The sequence below is a fragment of the Rhinolophus ferrumequinum genome (assembly GCF_004115265.2).
Source record: "Rhinolophus ferrumequinum isolate MPI-CBG mRhiFer1 chromosome 15 unlocalized genomic scaffold, mRhiFer1_v1.p scaffold_54_arrow_ctg1_1, whole genome shotgun sequence".
Taxonomy (NCBI): Eukaryota; Metazoa; Chordata; class Mammalia; order Chiroptera; family Rhinolophidae; genus Rhinolophus; species Rhinolophus ferrumequinum.
The window spans coordinates 5,280,835-5,302,132 of NW_022680357.1; the positions used below are offsets into that span (position 1 = coordinate 5,280,835).

Sequence of the window (21,298 nt, forward strand, 5' to 3'; positions counted from 1 at the left end):
GCAGGGCAAGAATGGGAAGGACGGAGAAACTTCTTGAATGTGTCAAGGCCAAGACAGCGCCGGCACTGCTTGCCACCCTGTGCTCTGCCCAGACCTCCTGCTTCACACCCAGCAGGGTTCGGATCCAAATCCTGCAGCGGCACGCGGGGCAGAAGGAGCGGCATTCGGTTTAAAAACGGTGGCAGAGGGCTTCTCTGACCCAGAGCACTGGCCGTGTCCGTTGGGGTCCTGCTTGGCCCCCAAAGTGGCTAAAGCACTAACAGACACGTTCCCATCCTCTGATGTGGGCCCTCTGCTTCCCCCGACTCCCCCCAGAGCCTATTTCCCTTCACCAGAATGACCCAGCTCCCCCCACCCCCTTCCTGAAACACACATTTCCTGATTAATAAATAAATAAATAAATGCAACCCTCAGATGTTTATTTTCATTTCCCTCTCAGACGAGTCAGACTCAAAGCCAAACCCCTCGCTCCCAGCTGGAAGACCCCTTGGCACAGGGGCAGACTGAAAACAGCTTTTAAATCCCTGAGGCCTGGGTTCACAAGCTTAGTTACTGGTTAGCATTTGTAATCCTGGCCTGTGTGTGGACACGTGGGGAGTGGGGCACCCATAGCCCACAAGGGCCCCGGTGCTCTGGAAGGCGCAGGGAGGGAGGGGCACCAGGCCGTCCTGGCTGACCGCTGACCGCTGTTCTCAGCCCACACCCCCACTTGACACCCTCTCTCAGGGAGTTACTGGCACTTGATCTCAGATTCATAAAGCAAGTGTGTGTGCGTGTATGTGTTTACATAGAAAGGTCAGGTCATTGGAAAACTCTACTATGTATATAGAAAAAAACAAACCCCAGAAACATTGTATTAGCAAAAAAAAGTGTCTTGTGAGAAAAAGCAATAAAAATGATATCTTAACCACAGTTTTTGTTTTCAAAGTCCAACGACACCCGATGCCATGATCTCCACCTGCGGCCTCTGTCCCTAGACTCCAAAGCCATGGCCAGCCCCTGAAGGCACTTGTTCTCCACGCTGCTAAACGGTTATACCAAGGGGAGAGGGTTGGTTCCAGGGGGGAGAAAAAGGAAAGCAATGGATGAAAATGAACCCTGAATAACTGTGATCCACACAGAAGTTAGGGCTGCAATGACCACATGACACCACATCCAGGGACGGAAACTGTGGTGCCTGGAACGCATAACAGCCAAATACAAATATTATTGTGTTGCGAGGAGCAGAGCACCGCGGGCAGCATTCGGGCACTGTGTCACATACTCTTTGAGACATTGAGCTTGGTGAGTTCATTGGCTTCTTCCATCCCCATTTCTTCACAGTCGCTTTTCTCTATGGCTTTGCCAAATCGACATCGTTCTTCGGCTTTGACAGGCTCTTTCCACAGTCTCTTTGAAGACACGTGAGTGTCCTTGGCCTGTGCATTGTTCTCAGAACCCAGAGATGTCTTGTCCGCGTTCTGGACAGAAGGCACCAGGTTGGCAATCTCGTCCGTGGGAGAGCGTCCAATGCTGCCGTCCACCTGGACCCGGATGTCTGGGGAGATAGACAGCTGGTGCTGCGGCACGACCCCGTTGTCCGTGCACTTTGGGTAAAGGTAGGTCTTCATCTGCCCTTTGCCCTTGACGTTCACCGTGCCCCTGTAGTCAAAGTCGTAGCCCATCTTGCTGAGGACGCGGTAGCTCTCTTCACTCACCTGGATGCGACACTCCACCCCCGTGGTGTCCATCCTGCTGGCAATGTTGACGGTGTCCCCCCAGATGTCGTACAGCAGCTTGGTGGTGCCGATGACCCCCGCCGTCAGGGGCCCATGGTTGAAGCCCACTCGGAGCTTGAAGTTGAACCACAGCATGTTGTTGTTGAAGTCGTCCACCACACGCATCATCTCCTTGGCAAACTCGAACAGGATCTGCAGGTGCTCCTGCGGGTGGCTGCCGTCCTGGCACTGGGTGGCGTTCAGCCCCGACGCCGCCATGTACGTGGCGCCAATGGTCTTGATCTTCTCAATGCTGCTGTAGTCTGGCTTGCTCAGGAGCTCGTCAAAGTCCCCGATCAGCTCGTTGAGGACCCGGTAGCACTCCTTGCCGCCCTCGTAGTTCTCCTCGTAGAACTCGCTGAAGTTGACAATGCTGGCGAAGATGACGCCCCCACTGTCGTGGTTCTTGGAGTAGGTCTGGGACACCTTCAGCTGCTCGGCCACGTGGTAGGGGATGATATTCCTCAGCAGCCAGTCAGCCTGGTCCCTCATACTCTGGATCTTCGTGCGGTGCAGGTCCGCCTCCACGTCCCCGTGGTAGTGAAGGCGGTAGCTGACTTCAAATTCTCGGTTCAGGAACCAGACCAACAATAGCAGGAGAAAGAAGACAAGAATCACCTCCTGGCCAATCAGGCTGGCTGGTTTCTTGCTCTCATGCAGCAGTGAACTATTGCATGGATGCCTCTCGGAACTGAAGAGGAAAGAGAAGAGAAAGGATGTACCTTCTTAAATGCATCTTTTAAAGAAAAGGTTACTCAGTACTTCCAGGTTCTGAAACATCCCAGCTAACCAGCATCCTGCACAAAGTTTTGTTGAGCTCAAACCTTCAACAACCTGCAGCTGCATAGTAACCTGTTTCTGTTTAGTTGGCTGGCTGAAGATGTGGAGAGATAAAGAGTAACTTCTGTAACTGATTTCTTTAATAAGTGCTTTGTAATTGCTTTATTTTTCAGAAGTTTGGCTCCTTGATTTTAAAAAGTATGTATATTTTCTTTTTACCCAACTTTTTATTTTGAAAAAACTCAAACCCATAGAGAAGTTAAGAGACTGTAGCAAAACCAACATTCATACATCCTTCTCTTGGATTCAACATTGGTAACATTTGTTTCTCTCTGTCCACACACACACACACACACACACATTCATCCTCCCTGCATGAACCACACGTGCACACACATTTTTACTGAGCATTCTGAAAGCTGCAGACATCGTGACACTTCAATCCTGAATCTCTCAGTACATATCGCCTACAAATAAGGACCTCTCCCTACATAACCCAAGATTATCATACCCGAGAAATTTAACAGTCTCTGGTATACTTACTTTTTAGATTCCGAATCCAACTTTAGTTTTAAAAGATGTGTAATTTTACAAAGAATTTTTCTAAGTTCTCTACTTTCTACCTGTATAAACGTTTGGCAAAATAGCATTCCCCCCAGTCTGGGTTAGTTCTGTTTTGTCAGAGTCATTTAAGACAATTTTAACATTTTTTAAAAGAATATAAAATGTGTACTTTTAAGAGTAACACACTGCAAGAACCTCAACCAGTATAAACAATGGAAACTTAGTGTCTTTCCTCCAAGGTAACCAACATGTCATTTTCTTGACGTTGTGCATTATTCTACTATATGGATGTACAGTAACAACTAGTCTCCCGGTGGCCTTAGGCTGGGAACAATGTTGCAGCAATAGTCCTGTGCAGAATCATTGGGCATAGGAACGAGTCTGTCTGTGGGATACACTTCTGGAAGCGCAATTGCTGAGTCATTTAAAATACTGCACATTTGCAATTCCACTAGAAATTTCCAAATTGCCCTTCTAAGGGCTGAACTCATTTCTATTCCCTAGCCAAGCGTGCTTTCAGGGGCTGTTCTCTGGTTCCACAGAGCTGAGGGGAGACAGCTGTGACTGGAAGACTGAAGATTAGCACAAGGAACACATCGTTTTCTAAAGTTTATTTTTTAAATATAAATTTTTTTTCATTTAAAAACACTACATACTCATCGTACAAAATTTAGAGAAAAAAATAGAAAGGAAAAAAAAGATTCATCTGTTGTCCTACCATCCAGAGTCAATCACTGTTAACGTTTGTTGAAGTTCCTTCTCGTCTTTCTTCTATTTGTTCACAACACTGTGATTGTTCTGTTCATATAAGTTTTGTACCCTGATGTACTTTTAAAGTACACAGAGTGGGCTACTAGGTTTTATATAACAATGGGCTGGGTCACCATATAAACATAATTATATATAAAACGGGTAGGTCCTCAGTTTAGATAGCTCCATGGCACAAAAAGCTGAGTTCTTTAATCAAAGTATTTAATGAGTTTCACTGTTTCCTGTAACCTAAGGATATTAAAAAATAATGAAACTGACCCTCTATAAGGTGTCACAAAATCCCTGGCCTTGGAATGATGACACCTGGGCTCTGTCCTGGCTGGACCACTGCAGAATCCTAGAACCTTGGGCAAATCATGTACTTTCCAGATCTCAGTTTCCTAACATGTAAACTGAAGACGGGCTGGGGCTGGAATATCGCTGTGCAGAAAGGAGTAAACATAGCAGGACTGAGGCTGTCATCTGTAGAAAAACCTGCTCCAACGGTGCCCTAGGCTGGTGTCAGACAACTTGGATGTGGGGAGGTGCCCACCATTCCTTGGTGAGGGGCTCACTATGCCTAGAATGTCTGCACAAACAACACAGTTTATGCTGAGTACCTGCCTTCCTTCTGAAAGCCTGCACTTTGGGTACATGCTAGGCAGAGGGTGCCTATGTGTCCATCATCCAATAAAAACCCTGGGCTGAGTCTCTAAAGGGCTTCCCTGGAGGACATTTCACACGCATTGTCACAGCTCATTGCTGGAGGAATTAAGCGTGTCCTGTACGACTCCACTGGGAGAGGGCTCTTCAAAGCTGACGCCTAGTGTCTTCTGGACTCTGTCTCACGTGCCTTTTCTCTCTGATTTTGCTGGGTGTCCTTTTGCTGTAATAAACCATAGCCATGAGTGTGACTATGTGCGAGTCTTGAGTCGTCCTAGCGACCTTATCAGACCTGGGCGAGTTTGGGGGATTCCTGAGAGGTTCCATGACTCAGCGCCTGTGAACTAGGAATCCAAAAGGTATCTATGGTAAGACACCCACGCTTCACTTATTTATTTCACCAACTGTCATTTAAACAAATGGCAGTACATATTATGAATCTCAAGTACTACACAAAGTAACTATTTATTTTAGATGACTACAGCAGATTTATGTCTGGCCCCTCAAGCCTGTGGCCTGGCTTTAGAGTAGGGAGAGAATCTGGAACAGGAGAAAATAAGCCTTCTCTGTGTGAGTCCATCTCATTGGGTTAGGACCTTTCTTTCTGTTTCTTCAAAGTGGTGACACTGAGGAACAGCCCTCTTTATGAGCAGATGTCACCAAGCCTTAATGACCGACAAGGCATTGTCAATCCTGCGGTAAAAATGGGTGATGTGTCTGCGTTTCCTCAGTTGTTCTACTGCTCTTGTCGCTTTTCTTGCTGTGTTATGGCCAAAGCCAGCAGTGTGGCCTGACTCTGGAGACGGACGCCAGCCAGCCCCCTCTGGATGGAGGAGGAGAAGAGCAGCAACAAGTGGGTATGAGAGGGAAAGGGGAACAGACTGCACTGTTTGCTTTTACCTTTCTGCTTTCTAGGACCAGCCCTCATACACAGAGTTACAGTTAGTACCCAGGGGCTGCCCTGCAACAGCAGAGAGCCATAACACGCATGTGGGAGAATTACTTCCGATCTGTAACGCGCTTTTCTTATTTTACTACAGAAGAACAAAGGTGATGGCCCTATTCCTAAATCCAAATAGCAGAGGCCAGGTCCAAAAGGAAGAGTTTATGTAACTAAATGGAAGAATAAATTCATGACTTCATAGTTGGACATCAAATCATGAATGAAAATTAGAGTAAAATACAGTATAGTTTATTACCATGAACAAGGATTGAAACATAGAGAAAAACAGAAAACAAAGATCACTCATGGTCCTAACCAGCTAAACACAGGATTTGTTAACATTTGGGTGTATTTCAGTGCCATTTAAAATCTATGCCTAGGATGCAGGTGTGGGGGGCATCACCTGGAGGGGACACAAGGGGGGCTTTTGGGGTCCTGGTAATGTTCTTTTTCTTGGTCTGCATGGTTGTTAAATGAGTGTGATCACTTGTGAAAATTCATTGAACTGTATTCTTATGATCTGAATACTTTTCTTTGCATATGCTATATATAAATAAAAAGTCAAAAAAAGCTGCTTTGCTTTTAAATACTATAGTTGTAATCACACGTAGAAACACATTCACATTCTGCCTTTGTTCCACAGTCACTTTAATTCTCCTTTCAATGTCTAAATGTCCACAGATAAACTTAATTTTTTAATTGCAGAAACATAAAAATGTCATCCATCACTCATTACTAAATCATAACTATCACATCTTACATTTTTTTATCTATATAAATTACCCACCTGTAGCTACACAGCATGTGCAATTTCACAATGAAAAATGAAAACCATAAATGTTTCCCATAATGCTGCGTTTTAACAGTTGCAATATTTGAGTACATGTATCATAACTGATTTTTTTACTGGAAAATAAAGATTCTGATGAATTTTCAAGATTATCAATTATTGTGATGGATATTTTGGGGCATGCAGCTGTTATCATATGCTGAATTAACTCCTCAGCAGGTAAGCAAAAATAGAATTACTAGTTTAAAGGCTATGGACATTTTTTATAGATTGTCAAATTACTTTCCAAAACAACTGTACCATTCTAAGGAGTAACAAGGTAGGCAGAAAGAGCGTGGTCTGGTAGTGAGAGAGGCCAGGGTTTAAACACTGCCTGGCACCACAGGCAGGTTCTCTAACTTCTCTGAACTTCAGTTTCCACTCTGGAGAATGGGACAAAGTCCATCTCATTGGGTTAGGACCTTTCTTTCTGTTTCTTCAAAGTGGTGACACTGAGGAACAGCCCTCTTTATGAGCAGAGGGCTTATGTGTCAGGTTATTGTGAGGATTAAATAAACATATTTTGTATGTGCCTGGCAGCTCAACAAAATCAAACACCACTAGCAATTTATGAATGTGCCACACCCTCTCCTGGGTAACCCCATTGTAACTTTTTGAAGATCTAATTTAAAAGACCACAAGGAATTTTGTAGTTATTTTAATGTGCAATGACTTCAGTAGTAACATCTTTAACTACTACCTCCATTTCTTCTTGTGAATCTTTTGTTTTATTTTGTCCTTTACCTATGCAGGACTTAATTAGCTTTTCTTACAACAGTCCCACAAATATTTTTCTCAGTCTGCTTTGATCTCCCTACCAATCAATCTGTAAATTTTATCTCTGTGTGTGGTTCTATTATTATTTGTAAGATTGGAAAGTTATTTCTGTCTTAGAAGCTTGGGGATTTAATTTTATTTTTTCCAGATTTTTATATAGTTTTATATAATTTAACTTTTATTTTTGACTATTTAGAATTTAGTGTGATGTTTATAATAAAGCAGGGTCTAACATTTATTATTATTTCAGATTTCTAGTCAGTTATTTCAAAATATTTTGGGGAATAAGTACTATTCTTTGGTGAGACTTCCTTTGAAACATGCTAAAAGTCTTATATAAAATTAAACCAAATCTAATACATGTCTTAACAATCATTTCATTTTCCCAATAAGATATTATAACTATGATCTGATATTTTAATGAGTAGATATTTTCCACTTACTCTTTTCAAAATGTATATATTGTTCTTTTTATTCAAGATATTTTAGGAAGCTGTTTTTAGGAATACACAGTAATAATATAGTTACTCTCATTTATTCAGATATAGGCACAATGTTAAAAGCTTACCTGAAATTCTGTGCTGCGTCAAGGTGTGACATTACTATGGAACTGAAATTAAAATGCAAAAAAATATTACTATAAAAAGCAAAGAAGGCATTATATAAAGCGGTCTGAGAAGAGATTAAATAAACAACTTTTCTTTTTTTATGTGGAGATCCATTTAGATAGTTAATGATAGTTACCTTTTTACTATTATTTGATACTGTGTGTTGATTAAGAATCACAAAAGGTAAGAACAATGATATAGCTTAAAAGCCTTCACATCAGCTATGGGAAGTAGATACAATGCCAAAGAGCACAATCAAACAGGAAAATTCTCTCAGGCACTCATTTTACTGTGAGGACTTATCCATGGTGCCCTATAGAATAGAAACTTTGGTCACGTTCAAACAGCAATGCCTACTGACCAAGGGTCAATTTTGAAAGGTACTGCTACAGGCCTTGGCAGATTTCATCTTACCATAAAGCCAGACTTTGCTACTGGTGGTGTTCAAGGCCATCACATTCCAATTTGGGGGCATCAAAACCACCCATAATTAAAGAACTCTCTCTTGGTGTTAGGGAAGGTACTCTCCACACTCTTAGCAGCTTCTTTTGGGGTCATATTACACCCACAACACCCAGTGCTGCACTCAACAGGAACTTTCCCACCCAGGGCGCCTCATGCCCCGACCCTTTTTAGTCATCAAGATGCAGCAGCCATGCTCATTGCGAAGGCAGATGTGGCACAGCATGTGTGAGCAGCTCTCCTGGGCAGCAAAGGCCAGGTGAGGGCTCAGAGTGGCTTTTATGATCACATGAGGTGTTAAGTGACTTTACAGAAAAGGAAAGAAAAGCAAGAGGTACACAACACACAAATGATAAGACGTCACTTCCTCGTTACGCCCTGTCCAGACACAATTGTGACAGCACTATAATCCACATCTCTATGTCCCCTCAGAGCTTGCCACAGTTCTCAGAGTCCCCTCCCCTTTAAAGGAGTTGATTAGTTTTTGCTCATCACCCCACATACTCCCTACCCTGGACAGACCCAGCAGAGACAAAGGGCTGACCAGGCTCAAAGGAACTTGTGTGTATGGAGAAGTACTAGGACAAGGGGGGATTTAACTGACAGCCCTACCCCAACTATTTGAATTCTGGGCAAAGAGGTAATAAGGAGGTCCCCCGTTACAATGGCACTCTAGACCCAACTGGAAAAGCCCCACTCCGGTGACTGAATGATACTGTGAATAGCTGATGAGGTATTTGTGATAGACCTAAAAGGTTAAAAGGCAGATTGCTGAATTTCAGGCTCTTGGGGAAAAGCTTTATAATGACCATAATTCCAGATAGCTGCATCTTCAGAAAGGAAAAAGTAGGCTTTGTTTTGCTTAAAGTAATTTAACTACTCATTAAAGTTTCCTTTCAAATACTGAATGATAGTTCTACTTTATATCCCCTTTTGATCTTAATTTGCAGAGAACCTGAATATCTTTCATGTCGTTACTATTTTATTAAGTAAATTGGGGAAGGATACTTTGTCTATTTCCGACCACTGCTTTGGTCATACTCAAAGATACATATTATGACGACTTCATTTGATATTGATACCGTGACAAATTGGATCATTTCCTACTTTTGAATTTGCTAAAAATGGTTCTCAGCAACAGTAATAGCATTCCTGAGGGGCATTTCGGAAACATTGGGATTGTTTCTGGTTGTCATAATAATCTGGGGAGCCAGGAATATTAGCCGTCCTGCAAAGCACACTGAATAAATGTCCCATGTAACTCTGAATAACCTGCTAGCCTAAACCCACTGTGATTATAAATAAGTGGTCCTTCAGTACGTGGTAATAGTAACAGGTTTTTATAAGCAGTTGCACAAAAAGTCCAATATTTAGGAGAAGTCTGTGCACAGCAGTAAGAACTGGTCTTGTCCCCAGGGGTCTCCCACATGGCTCCTACCCCTCTTCCCTTCCTATCCATTCTATCCTTGGCACTTTTCAGTGATATGCTTTTGAAGGCTATATGAGTCCCAGGGACTGAATGTAATTCTTTAATGTGAGGGGGGATTTCAAGCTAAGAGATGTATTTCCAGTGATTCATCAGTATTCTAATGTTTCATGTCAGAACATAGGGACTATTTTCACACAATATTTATAAATAATGCCCAGGTCACTTGCAAGACCATCACCCTCTTCATTTCCTCCACTTCAGCAAACCACAGTCTGTCTCGGTACATCAACCCCACTTCAAATAAGGTTAGAACCCGCTTCCTCATTTTACTTTTGTGTTGCACCTCTATTCCTTCATTTTCGTGATCATCTTTTATGAATTGGCTTCTGGTCCTACAATTCTAAATACAAACGTCTTCATTATAAGTAACTGCATTTTGTCCCCCAGGGGACAAGAGAAACCCAAGAGTTTCTCTATGCAAATGCATGTTATGTTATTAAAATTACTATCTTTTTCTTTTTTTTGCATACTACTCATTGGGCATTTCATTACATGTTGACATTATGTGTGTTGAGAGCTATCTCATGCTGTGACAGTGAATATCTGTTAGAGCAGAAGGTATTAGTGCTGATGCGAAAATGCAGTGAGAGAGACATAAGCGACGTTGGAAGAGGCGGCCAGCCCGGGACCGCAGGGGCCTACGTACCTGTCGGGGCACAGTGAGACGTAGAGCAGAAACAGGGGCCCGGCCCCAACGACAGTGGCTAAGGAAGACCGCATCCAGGAGCTGAGCTGGCAGAAGTTACAGTAGTGTACGACGGCGATCAGGACAGCCGAGCCCGTGAACACCGTGAACTGCAACAAGGGCAGGCGCTCCGTTAGGAACCCACCCACCGCCGCGGCTGGTGAGCCCACTCGCCACCTGCCACCCGAGCACAGTGAGACCAAATGATTTGCTCACTTATCTGTGTTTCCATTTAATATAAAAATATTAACAAAATATCCAGGAGTTTCCAGGACAGATCGTGAATGATTAGGCTAATTACCCAGAACTTGAGGGTGCAAGTTCTCGCGGTACTAACATTCTCCAGATGTGTGGAAATCGCATTATGGAGGAAAGGGAAAGTAAGCTGCCCTGTTTGAGAACTACCACTGTGTAATCAGTTACCTTCAAAAGGCCTTTCCTTCTGGCATCTGCTGTGTGTCAGTGGAAATGTAATTTGGTGTTAAAGTATCAAACGTATCAGCCTAACCTGGCGGTTCATGTTACAGTCACTTTCACCCAAAATATAATCTTCCACAACAGCATTAATTTACTCTTGTGGGGTTCAACTCTGAAGCTCCTTCCCTAATCACCAGCAGCAGATTCAGGCACAAACTAGTTACCTGTGCCAGACCTGCAGGCCAGCACATTATCTTGTATCCCTTGGAACGTTTCTTTATGTTGTAACACACCTAAGAAAATAACGGATTTGGACCTTGGTGGACACCAAGAAAGGCTGGACAGGACACATGTCCACTGGGAACTCTCCCCGGGGCAGGGCAGCATCTAATCAGCATTCATGAGTACGGTCAAGGATAGGCGCGGGCATCTGGGCAGGCCGCATGCTAACCCCCCTGCCCGCGCCTCTGTCCCAGGCAGGTCTTTTAAAAAGACAAGCTCACAGGAGTGACAAAGAGGTCGCACCTCCTTCAGGGCCTATATTAGTTTTCCCAAGTCATCAGGCTTATTTTTTTTAAGTGATGAGAGAGAGAGTCCAGAGAACACAGAAATAAAATTGTCAAGCCTTTACTTACATGTATGTTTGTCTCAAATTCCGAGGTGATGTGTGAATAGACTGCGAGAGCGGGCAGTGATATCAGGATGGCCCCGATGAAGTGGCGTGGGAGCCAGCCGGCTATCCACTCCAGCAGGCGCTTGGTGCACGTCATCACATCCTCCAGGAAAAACACCATCCTGTGACAGGGAGGGCCAAAAGGAGAAAAGGGATGTCTGTGGGTAGGTCAGTGTGCCAGGGAGGACGGGGGTGGAGGACCCACAGCCTGCGCCAGGCCCCGCTCTCGTCCATGTTGCTGCCATGGCGTGAACTGCAGGCAGAGCTCCCAGGCCCCTCACTGGTAGATGGCAAGTGCACTGGACTTGCTCAGCTTATCATCCCTTAAGGTCACTTGCTGCATTCTGATATAGGTGCTTGTAAAAAGCCAAGCATCAGCCTCTAAGGGTCTAACCGGAACAGGTAAGAAGTAGGCACACAGATACTAACAGGCCTTGTGAAAGGTGGCAACCTTGTTGTTGTCTGCTTCTGGGGCACGAGGTCTCGAGTGGACAGTTCAGGAGGCATTCTGGAATTTTGTGGGGCCTTTTTGGTTGCCACAGTGATTGCGGGGTGCTACTGGCATCTAGCGGGCAGAAGCCAGCGATGGGAGGCATTCTGCCCTGCACCCCACACGACTGCCACTTGCCCCCTGGACACGCACTGAGGAGAAACACCTGCTGACAATGACCTCAGCCTAGAGGTTAGGTGCATTTCACTTACAAACAGGAATTGGTTTCTACATGGTATTGACATATACTTTTCCAGGAATAAACTACTGTGTGAAACAAACAAGATTACCCAATGTTTTGTCTGAGACGTCACCAAGAGTCATTCAGCATTTCAGAAATCATGTCACAGGCTGCAACCCAGCTCATGGTGCTTGTGCCACCAAACCTGCACACCTGATGGTCCACGTTTGGAGCTGTCACATTGGCAGATTATGCACGACGGCAGACAGCTGACAACTCCGTGGGGGTACCCTGGCACAGTCGAGGTGAAGTACTGTGTGATTTATTTTATTATAAGTGCCTTTCCTGTTGTTTCTTCATAGTGGAGTGACAGCATTTCACTGGTTCACTTTGAAGCTTTGCATAGGCGGGCTATTTCAGGATAGTGACGTGGACATCATAAAATACTTTTCACAAAGGGAGCTGAGTGTGTGGGGCTGAGAACTGTGGTCCTAAAGGAAGAACGGCCTTGGCTAAGCAAGGGATCCCAGGGTCAGGAGGGGCCTGTGCCTCCTGGGAGATGGGGGACAGGGCAGCAGAGGTCTCTTTCGGGAGGGAGACCCACGCATACAGTCCCTCTCTGAAGCCAGCCCCTGGGGAGAGTAGAAGGGTGCCAGGCCCGCTGGAGGGGCCAGGAGCCGCTGCTGAGCTTCAAGAACACAAAGTCCTGTTGGAGCGTCTGTCAGACACACAGGCACCCGTGCCTGCAGGCCTGGACACCTGCAGTGCACGACCACTCTGGCCTCCAAAAGGAAACCCCAATCTTGGCCACCTCCCATGCAGAGCCAGGTCCCATCTGACCCTTTTAGGTCCCGGATGTTTCTGGCCTCCTGATGTTAAAGGATAATAAAATCCTTGGAATATTTCCAAGAATAACCACAAATATGCTCAAAGGCAGTCTGCATAAGCCCTACAAGGAGACAGAGGGAGCTGAGTCCCAGCCAGAAGGCAGGACTGAGAGGCCCTCCACGTGGGTCCCCAGGACTGCAGAGTTCCGAGCATGAGACCCTGTTCTTATGCCTGCCTAGGGCACAGCGCAAACAGCTGGAGTGGAGGGACAAGAGCCCAAGCCGAGATGCGGGCAGCCTGAGGACGAGGTGCCAAGCTCAGAGCTGGCCACGGAAGCAGCCTCAGAAGCGGCCTTCCTGGGCACCTACGAGTAGGTTCTTGTTGGTCGGGGATCCTAAATATAAACATGCCCTTGGGGTCCTGACTTTCCCCAGGCTTTGAGAGTGAACTTTTCAAGTTGCACCAGAGGTCATTCAGGAGCACAGTGGCCACCTCATTCGCCTAGCCCAGCATCCCAACACCTGGGCAAAGCCAGGCTTGGTGTCTGCAGTCTTTAAATGTGGGTTAGCACAAACACTGCAGAATTAAGTCTGAAGGAACAGAGAACGGTATAAAAGTTTTTTTAAAAAAATGTATGGAGACAATGCTAGCCTCAGAGAGACCAAGGGCCTTATGTAGTGGTAGGCTCTGTGCTAGACAGAAACCTGGGGCTAGGGCGGGGGCGGGGACAGGGAAAGCGAGGGAGGGGAGCAAATGGGGACTGTGCTTTCTTTGGGATGATAGAAATGTTCTAAAATTACATGGTGATGTTTGCACAACTCTAAGTTTACTACAAATCACCGAATCGTACACTTAAATAAGTGAGTTTATTATATGTGTTATATCAGAATAAAACTACATTTAAAAAGGAAAGAGGAGGGGGCCGGCCTGGTGGCTCAGGCGGTTAGAGCTCCGTGCTCCTAACTCCGAAGGCTGCCGGATCGATTCTCACATGGACCAGTGGGCTCTCAACCACAAGGTTGCCAGTTCAATTCCTCGAGTCCCACAAGGGATGGTGGGCTCCGCCCCCTGCAACTAAGATTGAACACGGCACCTTGAGCTGAGCTGCTGCTGACCTCCTGGATGGCTCAGTTGGTTGGAGCGCGTCCTCTCAACCACAAGGTTGCCAGTTCAATTCCTCGACTTCCGCAAGGGATGGTGGGCTGTGCCCCCTGCAACTAGAAAACAGCAACTGGACCTGGAGCTGAGCTGCGCCCTCCACAACTAAGACTGAAAGGACAACAACTTGACTTGGGAAAACAAACAAAAAAACTGAGATGTAACTGACCAAAAAAAAAAAAAAAAGGAAAGAGGAGCCTGAGAATGCCTGGTTTGGGTTCCTCAGAAGTACAGCTGCTTTGGGAGTGGGTCTCAGGCGGCCAAGTGAGGGGTGCAGCGCCGGGACACCGAGGGGCAGGCCCATAGGTAGGGCTGTGTTATGGAGGAGTCACTTGCTGTGGGCAACGTAGCTCCCCGCAACTGGAGGGGAATTTGGGGAGACAGCAAGGACATACCTCAGAGTTACCTCAACCAGGGAAGAGATGAGGGTGTGGCCTCTGGCAGCAGGGAGACAGCCCTCCACAAAGAGCCCACTCGAGGGGCCTCAGGGCTACACCTGAAGTGACTGCTCGTCTGGGATGTTGGGGAAGAGGAGCAGAAACTCAAGGTCAGGGCCCTTCTCCCTGTTTCTGTTTTACCCCCAGCTTCTGGGAGCAATTGCCAGTGGGACGTTGCAAGGCCGAATGGCTGTCCTGTTGGGAGTGGCATGGCTAGACAGAGGAGGTGGCTGAGCACACGGACCAGTGGCAGGCGTCCAGGAGGCAGACGGCGCAGGGGCTGCATGTGTGTGCGGGGAGTGCCCTGTGCCTTCACACCTGCCCAGAAACGTGCAGAGCAGCTGCGAGATTCCTCGGTGCCGGGTGGAACCCCAATATCAGGCAACGCCGGTCCTGAGGGGCCACTGCTGTTTACTTAGACCCTCTGTAAATGGGTGGTCTTTTTATTAGTGAGCTGACAGCATAGATATTAGACCCTGGACATAGATATGACCTGCAAATACTCTCTCCCACTCTGCAGGCTCCCTCTCACTTTCGTGACCAGGGTGTTCTTTGAACTTAAAAGCTTTGAATTTCAACCAAAGTCCAACTTATCTATTTTTTCCTTTGGCTACTTGTACTTTTGTGTCACATCTAAGAAACCATAGCTTGATCCAAGCTGACAAAGACTCGTGTCTCTGATTTCTCCTAAGGGTTTTACAGTTTTGCTCTTACATCTGGGAAAGGTACCTGCTGCTCTGCTGGCAGTCACCTACCTATCATTTGCACCCTATACACTTCTTTTCTTTTTTCTCTTCCCTTTCTTATTCCGTCTTCCCACTTTTTCTTTTTAAGTCTCTGACTTGGGAGATCCAGAGACTAGCTGGTGACATCGGGCTGCAGAGGACACTGATCCTCTGGTAAAGAGGGTGCCCGCCTGTGCCAAGGGCCAGGGTCTGCGAGGGAGGAACCTGCGAAGCAGGGCTGGGGGAGGGAAGGAAAGAGGACTTGTCCTGAAATGAGCTCACAGAGAGCTGATGTCATTGCAGACTGCTGGTCAGTTGTGCCACCAACTGTTCAGTCATAAACTGTTGAGCCAGCAGAGGGAGCTAAAGGCTAAAAGCTGAGACCCACCGTGCCCGGGAGGCTTTACCTGACAGAGACCACCAGAGACAGCACCTCCAGCAGCAGAGCCGCGCTGAAGACAGCCAGTGCGGCGGGCGGGGGAGGCGTGGCGGCAGCCCCGTATTTCAGGAAGCAGGTGATGGAGAGAATCAGAAACACTGTTGTCGACAGAAACACATCCAGGAGGGAGCTAAAGGTAGCACTGGCAAAAGTCTTTACAGGAGAATTCTTCATAACCTGTTGGGGGTAGGAGGGAAGGTGGAGGAGCATGACAGACGGCCGCGGGGTATGATTTAGGTGGAAAAACCCAAATGTTTACCGAGCACTTGCCTATCCCCGACCAAGTACAGGGTGATAAGTACTTTAGGTGGTCAGCTCCCTAATAGCCCTCCACTTAAAAACTAAAGAACAGAGGAAACTAAAGAACAGAGAAGTTAAAAAAACACTTGTCCAAAGTCATACAGCAACTGATTATAAACCAGTAAATTCTCACAGACATGTTACATATTGAGCCTGAAAGGTGAGTTATCAACTAGCAAAGTCAATGAATCTGCTTTCTGTACAGGTAGTCACACGAAAGCCATGTGCTGGAAGCTTCCACTGAATGGCTGGGTCCCAAGTTCAGAACGTGTGAAAACTTGGTTTATGCGGGAAATAACAGGCAGGGATTGAGGCAGCACATGAAAACATGGGTGTGTCAACTGACAGGAAGAGATGCGCATGCCTTCACCCAGGATCTTTGGGGGTGCTAGGGGCAGGCGCGAACCAAGGCCCGAGGGGAGCTCACAGCCTAACGGTGGATGCACCACCCGCAGAGGAAAGGGGCCAGGAAATGACAGGCCTGCGCGGTTAGATAAAGGAGCACAGAAAGATTTGGATTTTTCTCCCTGGTGTAGATAAATTCACAGAGATGAAATTTTAGGGCTTAATGATTGTGGGAAATTAATATGAGCCTTCATTTTCCTGCCACTCAGGAAAACAACAAAGGCTGCCAAAGCACAAAACTAATCGTAAACAGACATTATATGGAACACACACCTCTTCTTGATAGCTGGTCCTGTAGGCTTGTTCGAGTTCCTGATCCAGGAAGTTCAAGCTGAACTGATTAATGGGTGGCTTAAAAAAATAATCTTTCATCAGGCTGTAAGAGACGAAAAATGCAATCGATCAACATGCAGCACAATCATTCTATTTATTTTATCAGAAGATTGCCAATTAGCTACCGAAACACCATTCATTAAGCACATCAAAAATGTTGTATCTAAAAGTCACTATGTTAGAGATGTGGCTCCATCGCTCTTTTTAGAACATGTCTCTGGAAAGTGTTTCCAAACATAACCACATTTTATGCTTCCCCTCCACTAAAGAATGACCATTCACCATATTTATAACACTCATCATTAGAACCCTGCTTTTGAAAACATCTTCCTGATGACCAGACCGAGAAGAAAGCAGCTTTTTTGTTCCATGAAACCATCCTTCTGAAGGACCAGCAGATCCATGCACTGACAGTACTTAAGTTGATTTGGAGGCTTCCAGTGAAAACATAATTCAGAGCTGGCTGTCCTGTCATTCAGAGTACAGACAGTAATCACCACTGTGAAAGCTAACAGGTTGTTATTACAAAACTGTGTTTACAGTTAGTATCATTTTGGTGCTATTGTCGCAAATGCAAACTGCGTGTGAAACCTGAACAATGATAATGCTCAATGACTTTAATGGCAGAGAAATCAAACCTGTTTTATGTGACTCATTCTTTTGTAGATTGCTAGCAAATAGTAATATCCTTTTTCTACTGCAGAAAATTACTATAAGTTTAAGGAAATGTTAATTTCATTTCAGGAGGGAAATATAGCCGTGGGATGTATAGTCTCTCCCCCTAATATAACAACTACTAGACTTAAATCAGATGAAACAGGTAAAGTGCCTAGCACGTGCTTGACACACAGTAGGGTTCACTGTACATATGCTCCCTGCTTCCCTTGCAGCACAGTGGACTCTCTTTTTTCTTTTTTGTTAAGTGTGCAATACCTTACTGCACTCTCAGACTCGAAGAGAAAATTCTACCCCCTGATGTTGACCTCCTCATTACAACACCCTATGAATGCTAAATGTTTTTTTCAAGTGCACATAGTATGTTCACCAAAAAAGAACACGTGAGGCCACAACACAAGTCTCAATAAATGTAAAAGGACTAAAACCACATAGACTAGATCTTTGACTATGATGACATGAAATTAGACAAAATAACTGACACATTTAAATCCCATTCATCACTGAAAGGAGCAAGGGCTCTTTCAAGAAATGGCTGACTCCTGAGCTGGCGGAGGGAAGATACAAAATGAGCCTGGACTATCCTGTTGTGCAAGAATGTAAGAAATTGCTCAAAATCAATGATGGAGCCATGTCAAAAGGACACCAGAGCCAGCCTAAAGTGGGGCTCCCAATGGCTAGACTCAGGAAAACTAGAGGATCAAAGGAGAGTAAGGGCAGTGATGGACTGTATAACCTATTAAGTAAAACAGGACTCCATGAGTCCAGGTTGATAATAGTTGGGTAGATAAGGGAATAAATGGGGAAGGGCTTTTCTTTACAGTAGAATGCCAGGTGCCAAATGATAACTGTGCAGTTGGTGCTGGAGTAGGAAAATCACTGTTCTGAACCATCAGAATAAAGATTGTTTCAGGCAGGAGCCATCAGTGATTACATCTAGGGGAGGTTGATGAGGAATGGGATAATTACATGATCGCAAAGGTTCTTCCCACAGACTGCTTATTAGGCACAAGGAGAAAATCATAACTACAGATTGGAGACGTTGGCAACACTTGCCTGGTTGATCAAACTTACTATCGCAGATGAAGGACAAATGGGCACCTGTTACTTCTGGATATGATACCTAAGAAGGACACACCCCTTCTGTAGGGTCTGTCCAGCCTGAATGTAATCACAAGGAAACATTACACAAGTCCAACTTCAGGAATATTTTATAAAAGAACCGGGCCTGTATTTTCCAAAAATTTCAACGTCATGAAAGACTCCGAATGGCTGCAAAAGTGTCTTAGATTGAAAAAACCTAAAAAGGCTTGACAACTACATAATGCAGTCTGTGATCCTAGAAAGGAAGAGCTATCACGAATGTACTGGACCCAGTGACAAAACTGGAATATGTATGGCAGATTAGATCAAATATCAGATCAACGTTACATTTCCTGGATTTGATAACTATGATTATATAAAAGAACACCCTTGTTTTTAGGAAATACTACTAGAGATAAAGACAGGGATGTATCCAACTTACTATTAAATGGTTCAGAAAAAATGAAAAATAAATTTCAGAGAGAGAGAGAGAGGAGACTAAAGCAAGCGTAGTTAAATGTTAAAAGTTGGAAAATCGAGCAAAGGGTATAAAGGGAATTCTTTGTATTATTCATGCAACATTTCTATAAGTTTCAAATTATTTCAAAACAGAGTAATATACTCATACCGGAGGGCAAACACGTGAGGGATAAGGTAATTCAGAAAAGGGGAGCAGCTTCCACCTGCAAACTTGCCTCTAGTGCCCATGGCTCCACTCTTACCTGTCTTCTTTGATAACATCAACGAAGTGGGCGTCCGTTTTCTCCCGGATGTTCTTGAACCTCAGTGGAAGGAGAGCAGACTGGTCCAAGCTGACACCTGCCCACCTTCCCTTTTCCTGTAGGATCTCACACAGGGAGGTCTGGCTGTTGGTGAGCTTCTCCTCTTGGGGAGGGCTCAGAAGTCCATTTTGCGCTTTGGCATGAGGTCCTCCAGAAGCCTGTTTCAAGCCAGGGAAACAGACACAGAGGTGACCCAGGGATGTGTAACAGTGCTATTCCACCAGACCTTTCTGCCCTGCTGGGGTGCCAATGGACTGACTGCATGCTGTACCTTCAAATCTCTGTCTAATCCGAATGCTCAAACCTCTCTACCCATTTGCTTTTTCCCATCCCCCTAGTTTGACAAACGCACCTCCAGGTGTTCAGGCAACAAGGGAGGTGATTTCACGGCTAGTAGGAGGTGGAGAGAAGGCTAAGGGAAGAGCTGAGGCTCTCAGAGTTTGCTGACCACAGAACCAGGGTTCCAGATGGCCCTAGGGAAGGTTTGGACATTCAGGGGAAGTACAAGGGTGGATCCAGGAAATGTAAACCCAGAGCCATAAGGGCAGTGACTCAAGAAGGGGTGACTAGCTGTAAGTGACACAAACTGACCCAGCATCATACAAGTCCACAGGCAGATGACGCGAGGGTAAAGGATGGCAGACGGAGGCTTCCCTGGAGGGTCAGCCTGCAGAAGCTGCTTGAAGGGCTCTTGTGTTTGGCCTTTATTCTGCTTTCCACTGCAGTCCTGGCTCTGGCTTCCAAGTGAGACTTCTCTGGCAGTCTCCTTGCTGCTGTCTCTAACCCCACACCCCTCTTCATGGTGCATGTCTCATCCCGAGGAGGCCCCTCTTCTCTTTGCACATCCACATTCCACCATATCTTGAGCCCAGCTTCCAGCCCCACAAACCTCCCCTAACTACTCTAATCCACACATCTTCAAACCCTTATTGCCCCTTAGGGGTCCCATCCAGTTCAGCATATGATTACTCTGCTTCTCGTGGGTTAGTTCTGACTCTCCACCCTGTTCTTTATTGGTTTGTTCAAAGCCAAAGGACTCTAAGGTATGGAATGCTATCACCTAAGAGGAGTTAGTCTCGGAACTGAGATGATGACAAAATAGGAGTGTCATTTCAGGTGGGTGAGCCAAGAGAGGAACTGACAGGAATGACAGCCAGGAGCTTGCTACCTTGGTGTTATTTTTATGCTCCTCTTGACAGCCGTTTTGCACTGCTCCTCCTTCTGTGCCAGCTTCCGATTTGGGAGCAAACGTGATTCCGCACGAAGGGCAGGTCTACAAGAAAAACACAGATCATAGGAACTCACCTAGGAAACAAGACCACAATATGTAATTCAAACAAGCCTGCTATTGTTGCAATTTGCTGTCACGGAGAATGGCTGTAACCAAACGGAAGGCTTACTGAACCATTCAAGGCTGAGTTAAAGAGAAACTGGCAAAGAGAAAACGGAAACATATCCACACAAAGACCTGTAATGAATGTTCCATAAGAGCCACAAAGTAGAAACAGCTCAATGTCCATCAATGGATGAATAGATCAACAAAAGGCAGTCTATCCACACAACGGACAATATTATTCAGCCATCCAAAGGAATGAAGTAGTCACTCAGGGTACAACATGGATGAATGCTGAAAATATTACATTCAGTGAAAGAAACCAGACACCAAAGGCCGCATATTCTATGATTCTATCTATATAAAACGTCCAGAAAAGACAAATCCATAGACTTGGGAAGGAGACTGGGTGTTGCCAGGGATGAGAGGGATATGAGAATGGGGAGTGATCTAATGGACAAGGGATTTCTTTTTGGGTGATGAAAATGTTATAAAATGGATTGTGGTAATGGTTGCACAACCTTGCAAATATACTAAAAACCACTGAATTGTACACTTTAAAAGGCTAAGTTTTCTGGTATGTGAATTACATCTCAATAAAGCTGCTATTGAACAGACAACCTGGCCACTACCCTATCTGAGCGCACCAAGCCAAGGGCCTCGAGCTGTGTGTGAAGGTGAGCTGTTTCTATAAAACAGGCTGACTAATCAGAGTGACCTGTTTACAGACCT

The 21,298-nt window shown here is 45.4% G+C and overlaps 1 protein-coding gene across 3 annotated transcripts in view; it reads right to left on the reverse strand.

Annotated features, from left to right (window-relative positions):
• Nucleotides 1-408: 408 nt before the first annotated feature.
• The window catches only part of ADCY9 (adenylate cyclase 9), a 125,984-nt gene continuing 105,094 nt past the window's right edge, over nt 409-21,298 (reverse strand). For all 3 annotated transcript variants that reach the window (XM_033101188.1, XM_033101185.1, XM_033101187.1), the window contains exons 4-11: nt 20,402-20,506; nt 19,174-19,391; nt 16,634-16,736; nt 15,624-15,832; nt 11,360-11,519; nt 10,269-10,417; nt 7,632-7,673; nt 409-2,448 (exon numbers count right to left, since the gene is read on the reverse strand). In XM_033101188.1, coding sequence (XP_032957079.1) covers nt 1,257-2,448; nt 7,632-7,673; nt 10,269-10,417; nt 11,360-11,519; nt 15,624-15,832; nt 16,634-16,736; nt 19,174-19,391; nt 20,402-20,506 — 2,178 coding nt within the window. In that variant the 3' untranslated portion in view covers nt 409-1,256. The remainder of the gene's footprint in view (nt 2,449-7,631; nt 7,674-10,268; nt 10,418-11,359; nt 11,520-15,623; nt 15,833-16,633; nt 16,737-19,173; nt 19,392-20,401; nt 20,507-21,298) is intronic.